At 52.7% G+C, this 20,054-nt stretch overlaps 1 protein-coding gene across 4 annotated transcripts in view; it reads left to right on the top strand.

The window, feature by feature from the left end:
* The window catches only part of LOC144949594 (uncharacterized), a 60,630-nt gene that overhangs the window by 28,372 nt on the left and 12,204 nt on the right, over nt 1-20,054 (top strand). For 2 of the 4 annotated variants that reach the window (XM_078879547.1, XM_078879549.1), the window contains exons 2-4: nt 4,980-7,820; nt 13,802-13,936; nt 16,132-17,676. In XM_078879547.1, coding sequence (XP_078735673.1) covers nt 5,018-7,820; nt 13,802-13,936; nt 16,132-17,676 — 4,483 coding nt within the window. In that variant the 5' untranslated portion in view covers nt 4,980-5,017. Of the gene's footprint in view, nt 1-4,979; nt 7,821-13,801; nt 13,937-16,131; nt 17,697-20,054 lie in introns of all 4 variants that reach the window. The other 2 variants (XM_078879550.1, XM_078879548.1) reach the window with 2 other exon arrangements.

Raw genomic sequence — 20,054 nt, 5'->3', positions numbered from 1 at the left:
GTGTTTATTTAACACCCCGGCGGTGTGCAATGCGTGTATTAAATGCGCCGGATTACAGCGATGAACTCGCGCTTTGCATTTATTTATTAATTCCGCGCATACTGGCGCCGCTTTTTTCTCTCCCAAAACAAGCAAGCGCACACACACGCACGCAAAAAAAAGCGCCACTCCGAAGCGCTGTGTGGGGAGAGGTGGCTTTTCGCGCGCCGTTAGGGACACGCGCTCCCTCCCTCGCTCGCTCGCTCCCTCGCTCCGCCACTCCCGCTCGCAGACTCGCCCGACTGATGCCCATTCACAAAACCCGCCCGGGGGGTAGGCGGCGGCGGCGGGGGAGGCGGCGGGTGCAGAGCTCGTCGAGAAGACAGCAAAGCGCGATTCGCGACCACCCCGCCCGCCCGCCCGCCAACCCGCGTGGACGGGGGTCGAAACGTCTCCAATCGGCGCGACTCTCCCCCACGCCGTACCCCCCCCCATCCCTCGTTCCGCGGACTAATTTGCGCGGAAACGTTCATTGCATGCAACAACAAAAATAATAAAGACGCGACGCGGGCCGCCGTCGTGCCTCGCACGTGTGCGCCGCATGCGAGACCGGGATTTTTCACCGCGATTCCTGGAATTTGTTTTTATAGTTTTCTTTTTGTTCACGGCGCGATTTTACACGTCCACGCACGCACGCACACGCACGACTCTGCCGTGCGTCACGAGCATTGCCGCGGTTTTGTTCGTCGACGCCTCCGCGATGCAACGGCTCGCACACCGGACTTGCAATCCAGAGGGTCAAAGGTCACGGTTCGATCTCCCGGTGCGGTAGTTGAAATAATGGGCAAGTTTCTTCAATTTCTATCCTGCAGCAGTGATGGGTGCGATGTACTTGGACGCTCGGCAGATTCCCTATGGTGGGGTGTAAAGTGTGAGGACTCCCACCGAGATGCCTGGCCAGCGTGCACGAGTGGAACAAAAAACCCTCCAGTGAAGACCCTTCTGACAGCAGTGGCGTGAGAAGGAAATTGCAGGGCCGCGCGTTTACCGTTATAATTACCGTGTGTGTGTGTGTGTGTAAAGAATGTGAGTGTGGTTTATTTGTTGAACGGCCAATGGACGCGTTGTCCTTGAGCGAAATGTCTGTGGAGAGCGCGGGGATGAGTCTGCAAAAGCCGGGCAATCACTCGCTGCTCTGCCACTCCGATGCCACCGGTCAGCTGGGCTGCCACGAATTAAATTTGTCGTCCTACCAGAGAGAAACGGATGCATCCTCAAAGTTAATTCCATTCATTCTCCCGTAAACGCTCACTGTCGTGAATACAACATCGATGGGGTGGCGGCAGCGGTCAGAGGACTGCGCTGTGACGCCGGCAATCGGAGTTTGTTTCCCGGCCATCGGTGGCGAGTGATATGTGAACCGATCCCTAGGCCCCCCCCCCTCCCCCCGACCAGTGTGGTGAAGTATGGGTCAAACAGTCCCAATGGCCAACAACCGTGGGGATGACTTCATCCAGGCGTGGGGGGATGCCTCTGGATTGCAAGTCCAGTGTGGCTTTCGATTGCAAGTGCAGGGTTATGACCATTGTACCACCACGGTAGTAGCAACATCCATAAAAAAAAATTGCACTCTGGAAGTAGCGAAATGTGAAATCTGCAACATAGAATATTTTTTTGTTTTGTTTAAACGCTGGTTATATTACCAGTCTTATCACGTTGTTTACACATGAAGAAAAAAATTGGCCGGCATTCCAAACATGAATGCCACATATCATTTACAGAATGCCCCTTTTGTTGGCGGCTCTACTCTTGGCAGGATTCGGAACTATGTACAGAGATCACTGGGGACTCGACAGAGGAGGAGGGGTTTAGTGTTGCCGAGAACTCTCTGCGTCCTTGACGTTTAATCGTCGGCGATGACACGGACCCAGCGGTGGCGCGCACCGTCGCTCGTTGCAGAGGTTCGCGGTTCGAACCCAGCGGCTGCCCTCATTATAACAGCGAAACGTCGGACATCATCCCGAAGAAAAATAATACAATTATTTTATTATGTTTTATTTTTATTATTTTATTATCTCCCTTCTACGTGACTTTACCGAAAGAACCAAGAAGATTTACGCAATTCTTACAGCGCAAGTCCAGCACAAGGGCGCTACGTTTCACAGACGAGTGCACGTTGCCAGCAGGTGGCGAGGTGGCTCTGTGGCCTTACCAAGTTGCTTGATTTGCGAATAATTATCTTTCAAAATTGGAAAGCGCGACGCCTCCTCCATTTCCAACCAAAGGTCACGGAACACTTTAAACGTCCACTGTACTGGCAGTGGTGCACAAATACCAAATCTCATACGGCATATTAATTTGTATGCCTCAGACGTGCCATGGGAATGTCGAATGGCAATCGCCGATTCTCTGAGCCGTGAACGGAAGTTGAGCATCGCCCCACGCTCGTTTTGATTGACACGAGGAGGTCGTGGGAGCGACGACATATTGTTTAGACCACTACTCGGTGAGCTACGGCCACCTGAAAAATCGATTCCGGGCCATGGCTAATATTGGCGGCGAGTGATATCTGAACCGGTCCTAGCGTGGGGGAAGGAGGCCTTCGGTTAAGCGCACTGTGCTTGTGATGCAGAGGTCCCCAGTTCGTTTCAATCTCCAGGCGAGGCAGTTGCAATAAAGTGCACGTTTATCAACCCTCCCCCCACCATCGCCCCCACACCCACCACCAATTCACGGACTGGCACTGACCAGCTTGGTGAAGTACAAGTCAAACAACCCCTTTGACCCTTGACCGACTTGGAGCAGGGAGGCCTTCATCCACAGTGGACTGACAACAACAAAAACTTTAAATGAATTGGGATCTCCTGTACCACGTGGGGCTGCTACGAACACAATGTGCAATAGTTGTCTGCACGCGAAAAAAAAAACAGATTGCGTTGTTCATCTGCGTGAACAGAAGGTCCCTTGTTTTAAAAATTCTCGACCTGCACTTGATGTGATCTTATTACCTTACGTGCAATATATCCCTGACCAATGTAGCATGGTCTTGTCCTCGATGTAAACATTGCCGTCTGCCTTATTAATTTGAACACTCGTAGCTCCGTGAAGCGAAACGTCGGACGTCGTGGCGAACAAACTACGCAGTCGAACCGCAAAACGCATCGGAGAGCCATAAAGTACAGCACAACCGCGACAAAACCAGAGCGGTTGAAATGTTCAGTCCATTAAATCCACTGCTGGATGGAGGTCTCCCTCCCCACGCGAGGACCAGTCCCGATATCACTCACAACTGACATTAGCTGTGGACAGTCACAGAGACAATTCGGTGAGGTCATGAGTGCCTTGTATAGGCAGCCCTAGATCCAGTTTGTATTAAAGTTTTTGACCAAATTTTTCACGGCTTTTCTCAACCCACCGCCGGATGCAGCCCTCCACGTGCGGCGCCAGTCGTGTCATAGTGGCTGTGTGACCATACTTCAACACACTGGTGGGGAACCGGGCGAATTACCAGCCGCACACTCACAGACGGCGGGGAATTCAACTCGGGCTGCCTGCAGTCGTTCGCAGCGCAGTGTGCTAACTTACCCCCCGCCCGCGTCACCGCTCCCAACCCTCTCGCTTGAGTTGCATTAATTGACTTATTGCACATGCCGGCCATTTTAATACGATTGCGCGCAGTGACAGCCGCGTCTACCACTGCCAGCGCAGTTTTTTTTTCTTCTGAGCGCCTTCCGACGCTGAACGGGGCAAGAAATGTCGCAGTGTTTTTTCCCAAAAGTGGCGCAAACTAGTGAAAGCGCGGCGACCGCTACCGTTTGGCCCGGACTGAATGATTTTTTTTTGGTCAACGCACGTGCGCGTGTGCTTGTGTGTGCGCGTGTGTGTGGCTCAGGCGGTGGCATAAGCGGCTAGCGCGCCGCGCCACGGACTCAGCGACCCCGCATTCGATTCCCGCTCACGGCCAATAACAGTGGTGAATGTATGAAGCGGTCCCGGTTCTCCCCTAGGTCAACTCAGCCTTAAATAAGTAGCGGGCGCGGTGTGTAAACATCAGCGTTGTTGGCACCCCCCCCCCCCCCCCAGAATTCATAGGTGCTCTCTAACAGCACTTGCCCCAACAGTCTGTTGAGGCTGTACGGGGGAATCTTGGCCCTTTTGCATGCGCGAAAGATGTTCAGGATAATTGTGCACGCGTGCCTGCTGCCCATCAAGCGTGTGTGTACATGTGCATGCACAAAGCACAGTGTGTTTATTTTACATCGCGGCCGCAGAGTGCAGACCCAGAGGGTCGAAACAGCAAGCGGCCAGTGACAAACCCCCACCACTGAAAGGTGCAACACAGATCAGAGTGTAGCGCGTTTCTTCGCGGTCCAGAAGGAGTGGTGGGAATTCCAGGTTATTGTGGCAAAGACCGGCCTCCCCATATAGGGCAAGCGGTGAGTGACGGTGGCCTTAATCTGTCCACCTTTGATAAATTATAACGATGATGGGCTCAGTTGCTTCGAACCAGGGTGTGAACTCATTCCTCTGTGATTAGGGGCCCTGATGCTGTAATGAGTGAGCTGTCATCTTCGGAGTGTTGTTTATTCAGCTTGCGGCTTATTGGGTACAGTATGTGGTACATATTGATTTGCGTTATTTTTAGCGCGACAGAGGACGTTATTTAATTTTCAGCACGAGACAAAGCGTGAAGTGAATCGTCTGGATTATCATGTGTATCATCACATCTTGGAGGGGTAAAAGTAATTTGAGATAAATTACAAGAATGCTTAAAGCATCTTCACCACTTCTTATTTTAACCCTTCGCCGTCAACTGATTTTCCCCACCGGTTCCATTTTTTCCACTGCAAAATGCCTTTTTGGATCAAAACGGTTCTAAATTGGCTTGGACTTGGACACGGTTCTGTCGATCTATTCCCATAAGTTCCATGTTTTGTGTGCGCAGTGCGAATGATAACTCTTCTCTCAAACATCCCTTCTCCTCTCTCTTGTCCTTTTAGGCATGTGCACTGGCTAACCACAGCATCTGGGCAAAAGCATGCCAGGTGCATCCTTACAGCCCGTGCTCTCAACTCCGCACTCTCACCTCAGGGACCTGCAGGGAAGCATCAGCACTGGCAGGAGCACCTCCAGCAACACCAGCAGCCGTGCATTTTGCGAGCCGCAGCAGCCGATGGAGGGCGGCTCCGACGAGAACTTGAAAGCGCTGAGATCCTCGGCGATCGGGGGCGGTGGCGGCAGCGGCGGCGGCTGTGGCGTTGGCCTCGGCATCGGTGGCATCATCTTGCCGGGCGACAGCGGGCAGCCACACTCCGCCCCGCGCAAGCTGCTCAAGTACCCGTGCGGCATCTGCGGCAAGCGCTTCCGCTTCAACAGCATCCTGTCGCTGCACATGCGCACGCACACGGGCGAGAAGCCCTACCAGTGCCCCTTCTGCGACCACCGCGCCGCGCAGAAGGGCAACCTCAAGATCCACCTGCGCACCCATCGGGCCGGCGGTAACAATGGCGGGAACAACGGCGGTAGCAACAGCGGTCACGGCGGCTGCGGCGACGGTGGACCCGCTTCGGAGGTCGTCCCCCTCTCCGGGTCTCCGGCGTGCGACGGCGCCGCCGTTCGGAGCAAAGAGGCGGAGCGGCTGCTGAACGAGCTCCGTGAGCGCGCCATCCTCCGCGAGCGGCAGCTCAAGAGGGCGGCCGCGGTGCCCGCCGGGGTTTGCGGCGGCGGCGGCACCGTCGGCGGCGTGTTGGTGTCGCCGCAGGTGCCGCCCGTTGTCGCCGCACCGCCCGGTCGCGCCAGGCTGGTGGGCGCCGCCGTTAAGGACGCTGCTGGCGGCGGCGGCGGTGTTGGCTACGGGCTCGGCCGAGAGCTTGGCATGAACGCGATGGTCGTGGAGAGGGAACACGGCACGGGGAAAGTAGTGGCGGCGGCGACGACGACGGTGGTTGCGGCGGTGGTGGCAGCGTTCAAGTGCCCGTTCTGCCGCGGCAAGTTCCGCACGCAGGAGGAGCTGGAGAGGCACCAGCGCATCCTGCACCTCCCCTACAAATGCTCGCAGTGCGATTTCGCCGCAGCGCGGGAGACGGACTTGCTGCGGCACCTAGAGGGTCACAACGGCGTCGTCGCAGCCGCTGCCGCCGCCGCCGCCACCGGCACCACGGCCACGGAGAAAAGCGCCGAGACGCGGGGAGCTCCGGCAGGTGCCGCCGATGAGCAGACGTGCTGCGGAATTTGCGGCCAGCGCTTCGCCCAGGCCTGGTTCCTCAAGAGCCACATGCGCAAGCACAAGGACTCGTTTGAGCACGCCTGCGAGGTGTGCGGACGCCGCTTTAAGGAGCCGTGGTTCCTCAAGAACCACATGCGCGTGCACGGAGGCGGCGCCGGCGGCGGCGGCGGCGGTGGCGGCGCGGGGAGGAAGCCTGCCGACGGCGACCCTCGCACCGCCACGGTGAACGGCGTCGCGCAGGCCATGCCGTCCGTGTCGGCCAGCGCCTACGCGGCGTGCCACGCCTGCGGCTCGCTCTTCTCCAACAGGAGCAGCCTGCTGGCGCACAGCTGGTGCCACCACGCCGCCCCGCGGGACAGAGCCGCCACCGCGGACGAGGAGGAGGAGGAGGGGGCCACGGAGTCGGGGTGGCACGGAGCCGCGGCGGCGGCGGCCTCCAAGGCCGGTTTCCTGCAGACGTTCGGCCTGCTGCCTCCCGTGGCGACCGGGCGAGGCCCCAACAAGGGACCCATCCCCGAGCTGAACCCCATGAACAGCTTCCAGGCGTGGCAGCTGATGACGACGGGCGCCATAATGGAGCCGGCGTGCGCCGCGGCGACCTGCGAGGAGGAGGGCGCGGACGACGAGGACTCGGGCGACGGAGCGGAGCCGGCGGCCGAGCGCAACGGCCCGGCGCTCGCCGGCGCGCGAGCTAAGATCGTCCTGGCCACGAGGGCCAAGCGCAAGCCCGACATGCTGAGGGCCAAAGAGCTGAACTCGAAACGCCCGCGGTGCCAGGACGTCGCGACGGACAGCCGGGGCGACGAGTGCGGTGCGGGAAAAGCGGACGAGCTGCCGCCGCCGCCACCGCCGCAGCAGCCGCCATCGTCGTCGCCGCGTTTGGAACCAGTAGAGGAGCCGCCGTCCGTGGACGCGGGCGAGGAGGCGTGTGCCGACGAGGAAGTCGCCGTGCTGCCGTTTTGCGATGAGGTGAAAGCAGCCGGAGGTGTGGAGAGCTCTGAGAGTGAGCAAAGAGGCGAGAGTTTGGAACTGCAGCTCAACAGCTTGATTGAGAAGCTTCGCATTAGCTCTTGCGACAACGCCGTCTGCAAGGCCATCTCCGCATCGGAGGACAACAAAAACACGGCGGATGAGGAGGAGGAGGAGGAGCCAGCGGAGGAGGAGGAGGAAGAAGAAGAAGAGGAAGAGCAGGAGGAGGAGGAAACTTCGCCGCCAAGTCAGGGTTTTGATGCAGCTTCAGACGAGAAGGCAGCCTCACAATCGGGAGCCGCCCTCCGGGATCCAAATCTCCTGGGAGGAGAATCGGCGGGACGCTTGGATCGCGACGCGGTGACCGCGGATCTCGAGAGCGGGAACGAAATACCGCGGCTGCCGAACCGGAGAGAGGGCGGCGCCATCGCGGACGGTGACGCGAGGTCTTCGAGCGACGAGAGCCCGGAGCGCGGAGGCGAGGAGACGCCGGGGACCAACCCGGGCTCCGACGGGAGTCGCCCGGATTCGGCGAGCCGAGCCAGCACCCCGGAGTCGAGCGGCGTTGTCGCGGCCGCGGAGATGGAGCCGGATCAGTCGGAGAAAGAGGAGCGCAGCAGCCCCTGCCGTGTCTACACCGCCACAGGTGAATCGCTCGGTCAGTCGGTCGGTCGGTTTATTTCGGATGAGGCTCAATGAGCTAAAACGATCTTTTTTCAATGGCAACAAATACTAAAGCGGAGGGCACTTTAACAAGCAGTAGATTTTCGCGACCAATATCATCCATAATAGAGGTTTTTTTGGGTTAGATCGCGTCAATATAAATGTGTCGTTAAACCCGCCACCACACGACGCAGCCAATTAGTAATGAACCTTACTAATTGGCTGTGTCGAGTGTTGGCGGGTTTAAGGACACATTTATATATTTATGCGACCTTACCCAAAAAAAACCTCCATTAGCAGAGAGCACGTACCCTGGAAAGGGAGGGCTTCATCGGTCTTGTTCAGCTTTGTAACTCTCATTTCACCCAGAGGGGATGCTGCCACAGTGGTGACCTGCAAGACAAAAAGGTCGCCGGTTCGGCAGTTGAAACAACGGTGCGATTTTCTACATCACGTTGTGACGCACGTACACACCGCTGCCCCCAAATCAGACGGGTCCCCGCCGAAAGGTGTAGGCATACATTTTTTGTTTTAATAAGGGTGAGGGGGTGAGGAGGGGTGGCAGGGATATAACCCAGAAACGCACATAAAAAATTAAGAAAAGAAAAACTTAAGACGTGAACTGGATGAATAATTAACATTTTTAAAGTGGCGCATTTCTATCCGTAGATCTCAATGCGTACCGTGTATGGAAAGCAGGAAATTAACAGAACCTCCTGGGTAAACGGCCAGAACTGTGGGATAAAGGCCAGTTTAAAGAAGTGAGTTCTCAAGACAGACTTCAATAGGTATTAGCAAAGGCACAAAGCGTTGTTCCACATCCCGATCACCCCAGGAACAGAGCCTTGACCTTGGGAGTCCTCAGAAGAAGGCAAATCGATGATCTCCGGGACCTCGTTGGAGAGTGAATGTGGATCAGTTCCTGCAAATATTGCGGAGTTAACCCGTTGAGAGCCGAGTAGGTCAGCAGCAGATTCTAAAAGTCCACTCAAGTTTTGACTGTGCTCACATAACCTATGTGCCCGGGATGCAGGTTAGGCAATTAATTGAGTAACTTCCCTTGGCAGTCACGGGCGCAGATTTGTGCGAGTTTCCGTGTCAAATGCAGTTTAAATGTACTGTATCGTGTGCGCTGAATGCCAATTTTGTTAGATCATCACATCTACAGTTTGTTTGTGAGGAATAATGGTTGGCAACACTCGACTGGCCATTCAGAGGTCGCCAGTGCGTCCCTCGGGGACAAAAGGGAATTTAAAATGAATAATCGTGATGGCGAATAACACGAAGGTAAAGGTGCAGCTAGGCAATTCCTTGCTTACACCACTGCCGTTAGAAGGACCTCCCTCTAGTGACCTCGCCAAAGGGGGTGCGTGGCCTTCTTTCCCACGCTGGGCCAGACGTCTTGGCACATAGGCGGGGAGCACCCACAGTTATCCTCACCACTTGCACCATTGTTTTCGAGTCAGGGAACTGACTCGAATTGTATCGCGAGTGCGGCGTGCAAACCGTAGCGCCATGGCAACAAACCACGGTGGTCCCAAAGAAGATCACTGAAAATAAATGGTGCGCTCCAGGAATCTTCCCCTCCCCCCCCCCCGAATAACGGCATATCCCACCACCAATATACCCAATTGTGTGTCTGTGGAACGTGGCATTTGTTACGAGGTCTTTCTCGGAAAAATTGCACATTTTGAATATATTTTACGTGTAACCTTTTAATAAATATACGCTCGCCAACCGAGTGTTTTTAAAACAATCCTCATTTGTTGAATCTAGACTTGTGACCTTATAAAAAAAAACATGCATACGTTTAAAAGGCCTCCAATTTTCACGTGAATGTTTTTTTGTTATACTTAATAATAATGCATTATTTATTGAGCACATAATCCTCTTTAAATTGTGAGACGTGCGTGTGTATACAATGCATCAGGGCGGAGTACCACGCAGACGCAGGCTGCCAATGCAGTTAATTTTTATTTTTGTTATTTCGTTATTTCGTTCCCAGTTGTTTGAGCTCATGGCATGAATAAAGAATTGCTGTGAAGCATTTCAGCAGAGGGCGTGTGCAGGACGCACGCCCATAAGCCAGAAGGGGATGATCATCGATGGGCAAGGGTAGCGATTTGTATAGCGGCAGCCAACGAGCGGAACGCTTCTCGACCGTGGGAGATGGAGCACCGAAATCAGTTTGTGTGCGGGCATTTCAGCGGATGGTTAAATTGCGGGCTAGCGAGTGGCGGTGGCAGTTTTTTTCGGGCAGGCCTTCGTCCAACAGAAGGTAGATCAGGGATGACGATGATGGTGACGATGACGATGAAATCGATGATGGCGTGTTGCTCAACAAATTGCTTCTGGCAAGGCTTCACCATCCCATGTGTCCACATGGCACCCAACCTCGACAGTGTAACGTCCTAGGAGGTCAGCATTTCAGAGTCAATGGAGACTTTTAAGTCCCAGCTGAAAAAAAGTCCATTTCTCTGTCTCTCTCTCTCTTGCGTTTTTATTTATATCTCTCTCTTTCTCCAGCCTCTCTCTCCCCAGTCATTCCCTACGTATTCCTCCCTCTTTTGCATGCACTGCGTTCCGAGATATAATATTGAAGGGGGTGACTTACATATCAGTCATCATGATTATTATTCATGTTGGGGGCCGTGGTGACGTCAGCGCCACTGAGCGCCTGGTGCAGTGGCTCGCACGCCCGCAGCGTGCGATCTCTGGCCACCTGGGTTCGATCCTCCAGCTGTCGATCAAATCAGCGGAAGTGCTATCCGAGTCTGTCCTGGGTCTACTCTGGGTTTGCATGCGTTACGTAAGAGCCCTTGTGTGTCAATCCACGCGGGTCACGGGGGGGGGGGGCGGGGGGGGGGGTGGCGATTTGTCCACGTATCGCCACGCTGCTCAGTGCGGGCCACTCAATGAAGGTGCGGAGCGTGCGTGCTTGAGAACACACGAGCAGCAACGACGGCGTTTGCGGCACACTGCTGTCCTCACAGCCACCGTGTGGGCAAACGTGGCCTTCGATGAGCACGTGATCGGTTCACGCTGTACAGACATCAGCACTCGGGAGACAAAGGTGGCAGGGGGGGGGCGTGGGATGCTGGAAACAACCACCATCACCACCACCTTCTCACTCGCCTTACTCGCCGCTCGCAAAACCAAGAACTTTGCCCCCTTACGGTCAATAGCGGCTGAATGGATTGCTGCTCCCTTAGTCCCTTTGTATTTTTGTTTTCACGTACGTCTGCAAACGTCCTTGCGCGCGCGCTTTTGGGCACAGGGTGAGCACGCGGAGAGATTAACTTCGGCTTTATCCCGATTAGCCATATGGTTCTATCTCGGGCGTTCCAAAGTGCATGTACGTCAGGTGTGGCTGGTACACGTAATTGAATTAAGGTCTCTCGGTTATTGCTATTCACGTTCAATCTGTCGGCACGCTCTGAATCCAGGCTGCCACCCACCCGCCTTCTCTCTCTCTCTCTTCAGCGTAATCCCCGGTGCTTTTAATGCAGCAACAACAAGAAAAACAACGCGCACACAGACGCAGCAGCAGCAGCAGCAGCAAAAAAAACGCATTTTTAATTCCTGCTTTAAGAAGCCCTCCCATTAATCAGCACGCTCAGGAATGCGAGTCACTAACACGAGTGTCCACTCGTGAGAAATTGTTGAACTAAATCGTCAAGGTGTGAAAAATGTTGAGCACCTCCCCCCCCCCAATGCATAATTCAGAATTACAGTAATGTGCAAGATTCCGGCTACAATCACCAAGTGAAAAACCCATCCGTCAACACAAAATGTAATAAACTTTGTCCGCAAATCACGCCACGTGACAAATGGGGTGCCGCAGTATCCCCCAGCTCAGTCCGGTTCATCTTGAGATTAATGCCCCGGAGAGCTTAATATGGTTTACGGAAACGCATTTGGTGCAAAATCGGTCTTTTTGTTGTTGTTGTTGTTGCTGTTGTTGTTGCTGCTGCTGCGCGCACAACACCGAGCTGATAAAGAGCTGCTGCCACTGTAGCTGCACGGCCTGGAGTGATGGGCAACCTCTCTGCCGGCCCTTGATTTCGCTGTCTTCCTGCGTCACGTATTTCTTATCGCTCCGCTTGCCTACCTTCATACCTGTTGCCTGCCGACATAGAGTCAAGAGCCACGTCATGGGATGGTTCTAATATCACTTGACACCGCTGCTAGTCGTGGCCGGGGATCTAACCTTGGCCGCTGACCGCTGCACCACCGCTCTGCCGGGTGTTCGCTGGCGAATTTTGGCGAACGCAACTAACACACGAACGGATCTATGGGAGGAATTACAGAATGATTAAAAAAAACAACCCAATGTTTGAAAAAGACGAAAGTACGACATTTTTGTCGTGCTTGTGGCCTTGTTATCTCTGAATCCAACGCCCACCGCCGTTCCCTGCGATTGTCAAGGAATGCTCACTTTGACAATTTGTGTGTGTGGGGTTGTGTGTGCGGATGTGACTGGGGTTGTGTGTACGTGTCTGTGTGTATGGATGTGACCTTTGTCTGTGTGTATGGATGTGACCTTTGTCTTTCGAGTGGGGAGCGGCGGTGTAGCGGTTCGCGTGCTGCTGCGAACGAACCTGGCTACCCGGGTTCGATTCCCGCTCACGGCCAACACCAGGAACGATTATCTCAACCGGTCCTGGGCCTCTCCAAGGTTGACTTTGCCTCAAATAAGTAACTGCTGCGATGTGTAAGCATCGCCAGGAGGGAGACAAAGGCGGCCGGGCGGGGTGTTGCCCACCCACCCCCTCGTGTGCCATGCCGGCCTTCATATGTGCCCGCTAACAGCACTTGCCCCAACAGTATGTTACAGGCTATACGGGGGATCTTTGTCTTTGTGTGTGGATATGACCGGAGTTGTCTGTGTGTGTGTGGATGTGACCAGATTTGCGGTAATGTTTAGAGATCCGAAAGGAATAACGTCGCGGCTATATATTTTTTTTTTAAACAACGCTCCGCTAATGTTTGAAGACAGAGCTCACCCTGCTGCGGAGCGCGCTGAGAGCTCAGACCACGTGATGAAGGGCGAGGGGGGCTGCTCGAAATCAAGGAGGGACCATATTGCCCGAGAATGGCTCGTGAATAATTTTGGATGCTCAATTTTCAGAAGATTAAAAAAAAAATTTTTTTAAGAGTAATTGCCAACATTGATGCTGCGGGAACTTTTTTCTTTTGCGACATAAAGCCTGCTATTTCCACACGTGTTAAGAGCATTAAATGATTCGGAGTGCGATGACTAATGATAATTTGCAAATGAGTGCAAAACCGTATTTAAATACAAATGAGTTTAAAATAGCTTCAGACTTCTTTTGTTAAATGTTCCCACTTAAAAATGTGGGATAAAAGACTGGCTCTGAATAGCAAGTAATATGCCTCAATTTATTTTTCATGCGTTTTAACATTTACACGTTAATGAGTTCATCCTTCACTTTTGAAAATAACATATTAAACCATACTAAGTGTCAACAAACATGTTTGTTTGCGCTAACAGAGAACAATTAATTGAAATACATTTCTGTCTTTAAAAAAATATATATTACAAAAAACATATCAGTGTAGTGTTTTATTTTTGTCTTTGTTGCAATCTTGTGATCTCAGAAATAAGTTCTTGGTTGTGTTTTTTCTTTCTCCAAAGTTCACTGAAAGGTCTGTCTTTAGTAACAGCACGAAACACTTAAAACAAATCTGTTTAAAATTAGATGTTTACATGAGACGTCCCAAAAGCATTAGCCCCGGTTTTTTTTTTCATTTGTTAAAAGAAAAATTCTCAATGCATCTTGGCAGCTGGACAACCAAACACGAAACCACCACAACTAAAACTGAGAGTAGAACGCCTGGAGGGATATTTGATAGATGTATAATTTTTGGCAATTTCAAAACCGCTCGCCTAATTGTCTAATTCTCGGCCAATTAAAAATTAGCATTTCTTATGCCCTGCAGGTACGGCAGCCTCTAAAGTGGAAGGCCACGGTTCAAGGGGCAGAGGTCGCGGGTCAACGCCAAAGGACTGTCCGTTTTGTGGAAAAACTTTCCGCACGTCCAACCACCTCAAAGTCCACCTAAGGGTGCACACAGGTAAGGGCGTGGGGCAGCGGTGTCCCTCCGGACAACGAGTTGGACGTGGCGTGCATGAGGCAGGGCAGCAAGTAGGTTGCAGACCAAACTGCGCGGAGCTTAAATATTTCTCGTTTTCTTTGGGTTTTTCTCGCCGAGAGATATTTATTTTTCGAGACGTGTTTTTATTCCACATCCTATCCCTCACATCGTACATTGCAACATCCTGACCGTCGGGCCGATAGTGCCTGGGGCATCGACGGTATCAGGCACATCGGACTCATCAGAGCAGGCGGGAGGAGGGCGGTGGAAGGGTGCATGGACATTATTGTAATAAGAGTAAAAATGACACGTGCACATTTGGCGTCCACGCCGTTGTTATAGCACAAGGCTATCACGAAGCACTGTTTTACAGATAGGTATTGTCTACCAGTAGGAGGAGGGGTTGGGAGCAGGAAGATGTTGCTATTTAGGCTTCACCCAGTCAAATATTTTGCGAGCGATTTCCAACTGTAGCAGATTTAGACTGTGATGCTGACACACATACAACCTTCTGTTATATATATATAACAAAAATGTAACCAATGAATGATCCATTGATACTATCGACCGTGCACATTCTGTAGGATTAAACCGTTACGTACATCTTGCAAGCGCAACGAATTTTCGACCCCCAAACTCGTCAAAAGGGGAAAGAAATGAACTTTTCCGTGTAAACATACAGCCCTTTGTCTGCCAGATGAGGGCCTCCCCCCACAGCGTGACCGTCGTGGTGGTGTTTCGACCGTACTTCTCCACACCGGTAATTGTGGAGATAGCCATATGAGCATGGTACAGTACAACAATCGATTTTGCAGCATTGCCCTCTTCTAACCACAAATTGGCCTGCAGGCGCTTGCCACTCCTGGCCGACAGAGTGGCCCAAAATTCAGGACACACAGGGATATTTTATTTACTTAAAAATACAATTTTATATCCCAAGTTAGTATAAGAAAAATAATATTTTTAATGGAGGTTATTCTTCTTCCTGTGGGGTCACCTCAAATCGGTCATTGACAAAACTCGGCTAAGAACCCCACATTATTTGAGACAACAAAATATGAATGTTAAAACATGACGCTTTGTAATATAAAAAAAAAATAATCCTCAATTAACTTCAAAAGAGATTTTGTGCATCATGCATCAATGTTAATCGAATACAGTTTGAACATTTGGTAAAATAAATTAAATAACCCTTCATGATTTGTTAATATTTACATAACCCTGTGTGTCCTGACTTTTTGGCCACCCTGTATGTATGGTGATCGCCCTTCCAAGCACTATCCAGGCTCATCTCTGCTTAGCTTCCAAAATCTAATGAGAGTGGGTGCATTCCTGGTGGTTTGGTCAAAAGCATCCCCCTGAGCAATACCTCCTAACACAAGGCCTTGACGCAATTATCCCCCAGCAGAAGCGTCACCCAGGAAGGTTCCTGTTTTAAAGATCAATGCTTTACGCGTTAAAGTAGTTCTTACTTGCTCGTATGAAGCAAAGCGTAGATAAATTCAATAAACGTTACGAAACTCCCGTGGGGACATCGACTCAACAGCAGTAGTACAATGCACATCATGTTTTCTCACTCTGTACGACTTGAGGTTGAGAGCGTTGATGCGTTAGCTCCGTCCGTACCTCCCGTCTGTACCGGGCAGTCATGGATGATCCAATACGAATTCAGTTTGTAGTCGCAAGTTGTGTTACTGTTAGCGACTTACCCTTGTAAAACAAGGCAAACGTCTGCGATTAGCACGGTCGGCTACGTGTGAAAGAAGTTCAACATACACACTTACGTATTAACACTTATTTGAACATCTTAACACCTGTATAATTGCCAGAAAGGGTAAAACCTATTGTTATGTTTTCGTCATTTTGTAACTTTTTTTCCATTTTATGGTACAACACTGGTCACTGGCTCGATTTGATCTCAGAATATTCCAGTTGAAACAATGAGAAAGCTTTTTATAAACCCCCCCACCCCCACCTGTCCAGCCAGCATTATCAACAGGTCCACCGCAGTCTGTTGATTGGCAGGTGTGGTCAGCGTGCAAGGGTAAAAACCTCTCTAGAGGGGCTCTCCAGAGCTGTCTGCCAAAGACGTGAGACGGCAATTACAGGGCCGCACCATTGCCTTGTGATGACGTGGCTTTTGTGCCCTCGCTTTGGACGCGTGCGAGGAACAGGTGAGAAGCCGTACAAGTGCCCCCACTGCGTGTACGCCGGGACCCAGCCCTCGTCCCTCAAATACCACCTGGAGCGACACCACCCGTCGGCCCAGTGCGGCGCTAGCCCCGACGTTGCAGACTACGATGACGCAACACCTGCACAGCAGCCACCGCCACCGCCGCCCCCACCGCCGCCGCCACCGCCGCCACCACCGCCGCCACCGCCGCCACCGCCGCCGCCTGCACCGGCCGACACCCCGGTACCACGACCTCTGGCTTCAAATCCCGTGGATCCCAACTCCGGAAAACCGCCCTCCTTTGCCCCCCGGCCTGGAAAGCTCCAGAGCCTTGGGCGGGGCTTTGTCAGCGGCGGCCACTCGAAAGGCGTGGGTCCAGCGGCCGCGCAAGCGCAGGCCGGCAGCGGTGGCGGTGGCGGCGGTGGCGCTGGCGCTGGCGTGGAGATCCGCAGAGAGGGCGACGTGAAAGCGGAGGAGCGCGACGCATCGCGGCCGCTCTCGGAAGAGCACGGCGCGCTCACCAAGCTGATCTTCAGCTCGCCCGAGATTTTCCAAAGCGTCATCCTGTCCAACCTGGCGCAGGCCTACCGGGGACTGGTCGGCAATGGGCTGGACTCGGTCACCAAGTTCTACCAGATGCTGCGCAACTCCAAGCTGGCGGCGTACGGTGACGGGAAGGCCTGCGCGGCGGGCCACGCGCCGCCGAACAGCTCGACGGCGCAGGCCACGGACACGAGCAACCGCGCGGACGACGAAGGAAGCAAATTGCACCGCAAGTCGGTGAGGGTGGACGCCGACCCGCCGAAGCGCGACGTGCATGATGGCGCGCCGGCGAGTGCTGGCGGTGGCGGCGGCAAAGTTGTTGTTGAATCGACCGGCTCGAGCGTTGCGGAGAGCGAGAGTGTGTCCAACAACAATGGGCTGCACAACGGTCAGGGACTCGGCACCTTCCGCCGGAAGCGCACGTTTGACAGCGATGGGCTGACGATGCCCAACGGACTGCAGACGGAGCCGCTCGACCTATCCAAGAAGGCGCACGCAGAGGCTGCGTCGCTCAAGCTCCCAGGCGATGGGCCGTCACGTGGCGAGGCCTCAAGCACCGACACATCATCGTCGTCATCGTCGTCATCGTCGTCATCTTCGTCTTCATCCTCCGGCCTCTCTACAGTCTCGCAGGACGGCCCGCTCTACCGCGGCCGCCCGTCTGGCGAACGCGACGCGCCGTCGTTTTGGGCCACGGCATCCATCTCGGAGGGGCAGCAGCTGAGGCGAGCGGGGGCGGCCGCTGACCGCTCGCGATCGCCCGGGCCCACCGAGGGCCCCAGCGGCGGCGCCGGAGCGGGCGGCTTGCCGACGGAGCGCCGCTGCGGCACGCCATGTGGGAGGGCGGGAGACGAGCGAGGCGGCGGCGGCGGCACGGGCAGACCGGCGGCGACAGCGACGGCGCACGCTCGCTCGCTGGCGGTCGGCTCGGCCGGGCAGCTCCTGTCGCTATACGGCGGGCGGCTCGGCGTGGCCGGCCTCAACTGGAGGAGCGAAGCAAACGGTGCGAATGGCGTCGACCGCGTAGGTTTTTCGCGGTTGTGCTCTTGTACGGCTCTCCGGTGTGTCTTCTTTCAGGTTGTACCGCGTGTTGTTCCGCACAATGTCCAACGTTCGGCCCTCCATGTGGGAGTTTCTTCAGTTTCTAGGGTTGCCAAACGTCAGACATTGTGCCGACCAACACGCGGTACAAGCTGAAAACTCATCCGAGGGCTATGGCCGTGTTTATTTTGATATATATTTTTATATTTTTTTTTATATATATTTTCCCATGCGCGTGTGACAAAAAAAGAACCTAATTGCATTTTTGAAATTGTAATGCTCCTTTGTGATGTCTTGCATTTGGCCATGCAGACAGACTAATATATGTTTTTTTATATATACGGCAACAATATTCCTTAGAATAAAAAAAAAAACTTTAACTAATTATTTAAAACCTTTAAAAGCCTGAAAAGCTCCATATATTTATTTGAGAGTAATTTTAAACCAATTTGTTCATACAAAAAACACCTCCGATAGCATTCAAGTATTGAAGTCACAAACAGCATTTAAAACCGCAAAATATCATGATCAAAGCCCCAGAGATCAGTTTTTATTCACATTTAAGTTGAATACCTTTGTAAAAACCCAACTACATTATGGGGAAATGGCATGTTTACAAGAATCTCTTGTTATTGTTGCAGGGAATATCATCACCCACAGTCCCTAATTTGCCTACACGTATCTTTAGAGGCACCGCGTTGACGAGATGTTAACAACCTTGCCTGGTATACAGAACATTATGGGTTCGGTCCCAACCCTGATGCCTGTATATTTATAATTTGCATGTTCTCCCCATGGTTGCGTGGGTTTTTCTCCCGGTTCTCCAGTTTTTCCTCCCACATTTATAAACATGCGCTTAGAGTATTTGGCTGCTTTTCATTTCCACATGATAAGCCACTTCGGTGAGCTAACATTTGTGGCCAGGTCGCTTCTGAAAAAGAGTCATATAGCTCAGCGGGCCTTACCTGGTAAAATAAAAAATGTTTTTATAGTTTAATAGTTTCGTTTTGGGAATGTCTTGGGACTTTCTTCTCGTCGGTTATTGTACTTTTGTCAGTTCCAGCGTGAGTGGCCAGTCTTTGAGTACAATGGTGTCCAAGTCTGATGTTTAAACCTGACCTCAAAGCAAACTCCTGCCAGTAGTCCATGGGCCAGAGCAAAACCGGCACCAACCAAGGTAGAAAGGTGTAGGTGTACCAATATATATGTCACGAATAAGATTTCATTCCTTGATAACCCCGCTGATTTCAAATGGTCCTCACATCATTCCCCCTCATTGCCCATGTAAAGAGATTGCAACCGCTAAAGTTGCGCCATCTCAGGCGGTGCGGATCATGGAGTTCAGGTGGCACCAGGGGGGGGGGGGGGGTCATTGACGCACTGTGGAGGTTGGCAGTGCCCTCCTGGCGATTTGTTCCTCCTGGTTATTGATAAGGTTACAGACAGGATCCACAAAGTTCTCTACCGCCTCCCCCTTCCTCTCGCTTCATCACGGCTTACATGAGTTTTTTTGCTCCGCGATAATGATGTTAATTGTCCATGAGAGGTTTTTTTGTTGGGAAGAAATATAAATGTGTCGTGAAAACCGCCACCACCCGACACTCCAATTCGTAAGGTTTGTCACGTTAACAAAAGATGCCAATTGGTTACTAGCTCAGCACACCGGTGTGTTAAAGAGCAAACCCTCAACAATTAAAATTCGAGTACTGTAACATTTCGCCGGCAACTACAACCAGTCTCATCAAGCGACAGCCAGAATGTGAATTGTATAAAATCTATACGACTATCGGTAACTGCTGAGCCAACTGTACGTTGCTGCTTATTTAAAGGCCGCATCAGCATAATCGGCATTTGTGTCACCTTGTTGATGAGACTTGAAAACACCCGGAGCGCTGTGTGAAATCGTGGATGTCTCTTAGCCATGTCGAAACTATTTTGCGGGTGTCTGGACACCCCACGGGCGCCCCCCGCACCCCTGGGGTGGCAAAGTGGTTACAGCGGCAGGACTCGCAATTGGTAGGTGGCACGTTCGAATCCCGATCAGGAATCGGCTCAACTCATCATCCGAAGGCGGTTAATGAAACGTGTACCACTCTGTAGGACGGCAGTGGTCGGTCGCTCACATGGCAGAGCAAGCATCCGCCATGGCAACGTGGAAATTCCACCACTGGCTCAGCATCACCAACGGTGACAAACGGCTGCTTCGCGATAGCGACGAGTCCATTGCCCGTCTGAGGTTTAACTCCCGATCACGGGAAGGAACATTTACCTTCGTTGAGGGCCAAATAGGACATTCAAATATACAACCCTGGTGCTACCCCAATAACAACGCCGAATCTG

This window comes from Lampetra fluviatilis, chromosome 54 (genome assembly GCF_964198595.1).
Source record: "Lampetra fluviatilis chromosome 54, kcLamFluv1.1, whole genome shotgun sequence".
In the NCBI taxonomy this organism is placed as follows: Eukaryota; Metazoa; Chordata; class Hyperoartia; order Petromyzontiformes; family Petromyzontidae; genus Lampetra; species Lampetra fluviatilis.
Note: the sequence above shows the minus strand (reverse complement) of the source record. Positions and strands in the feature narration are given on the sequence as shown.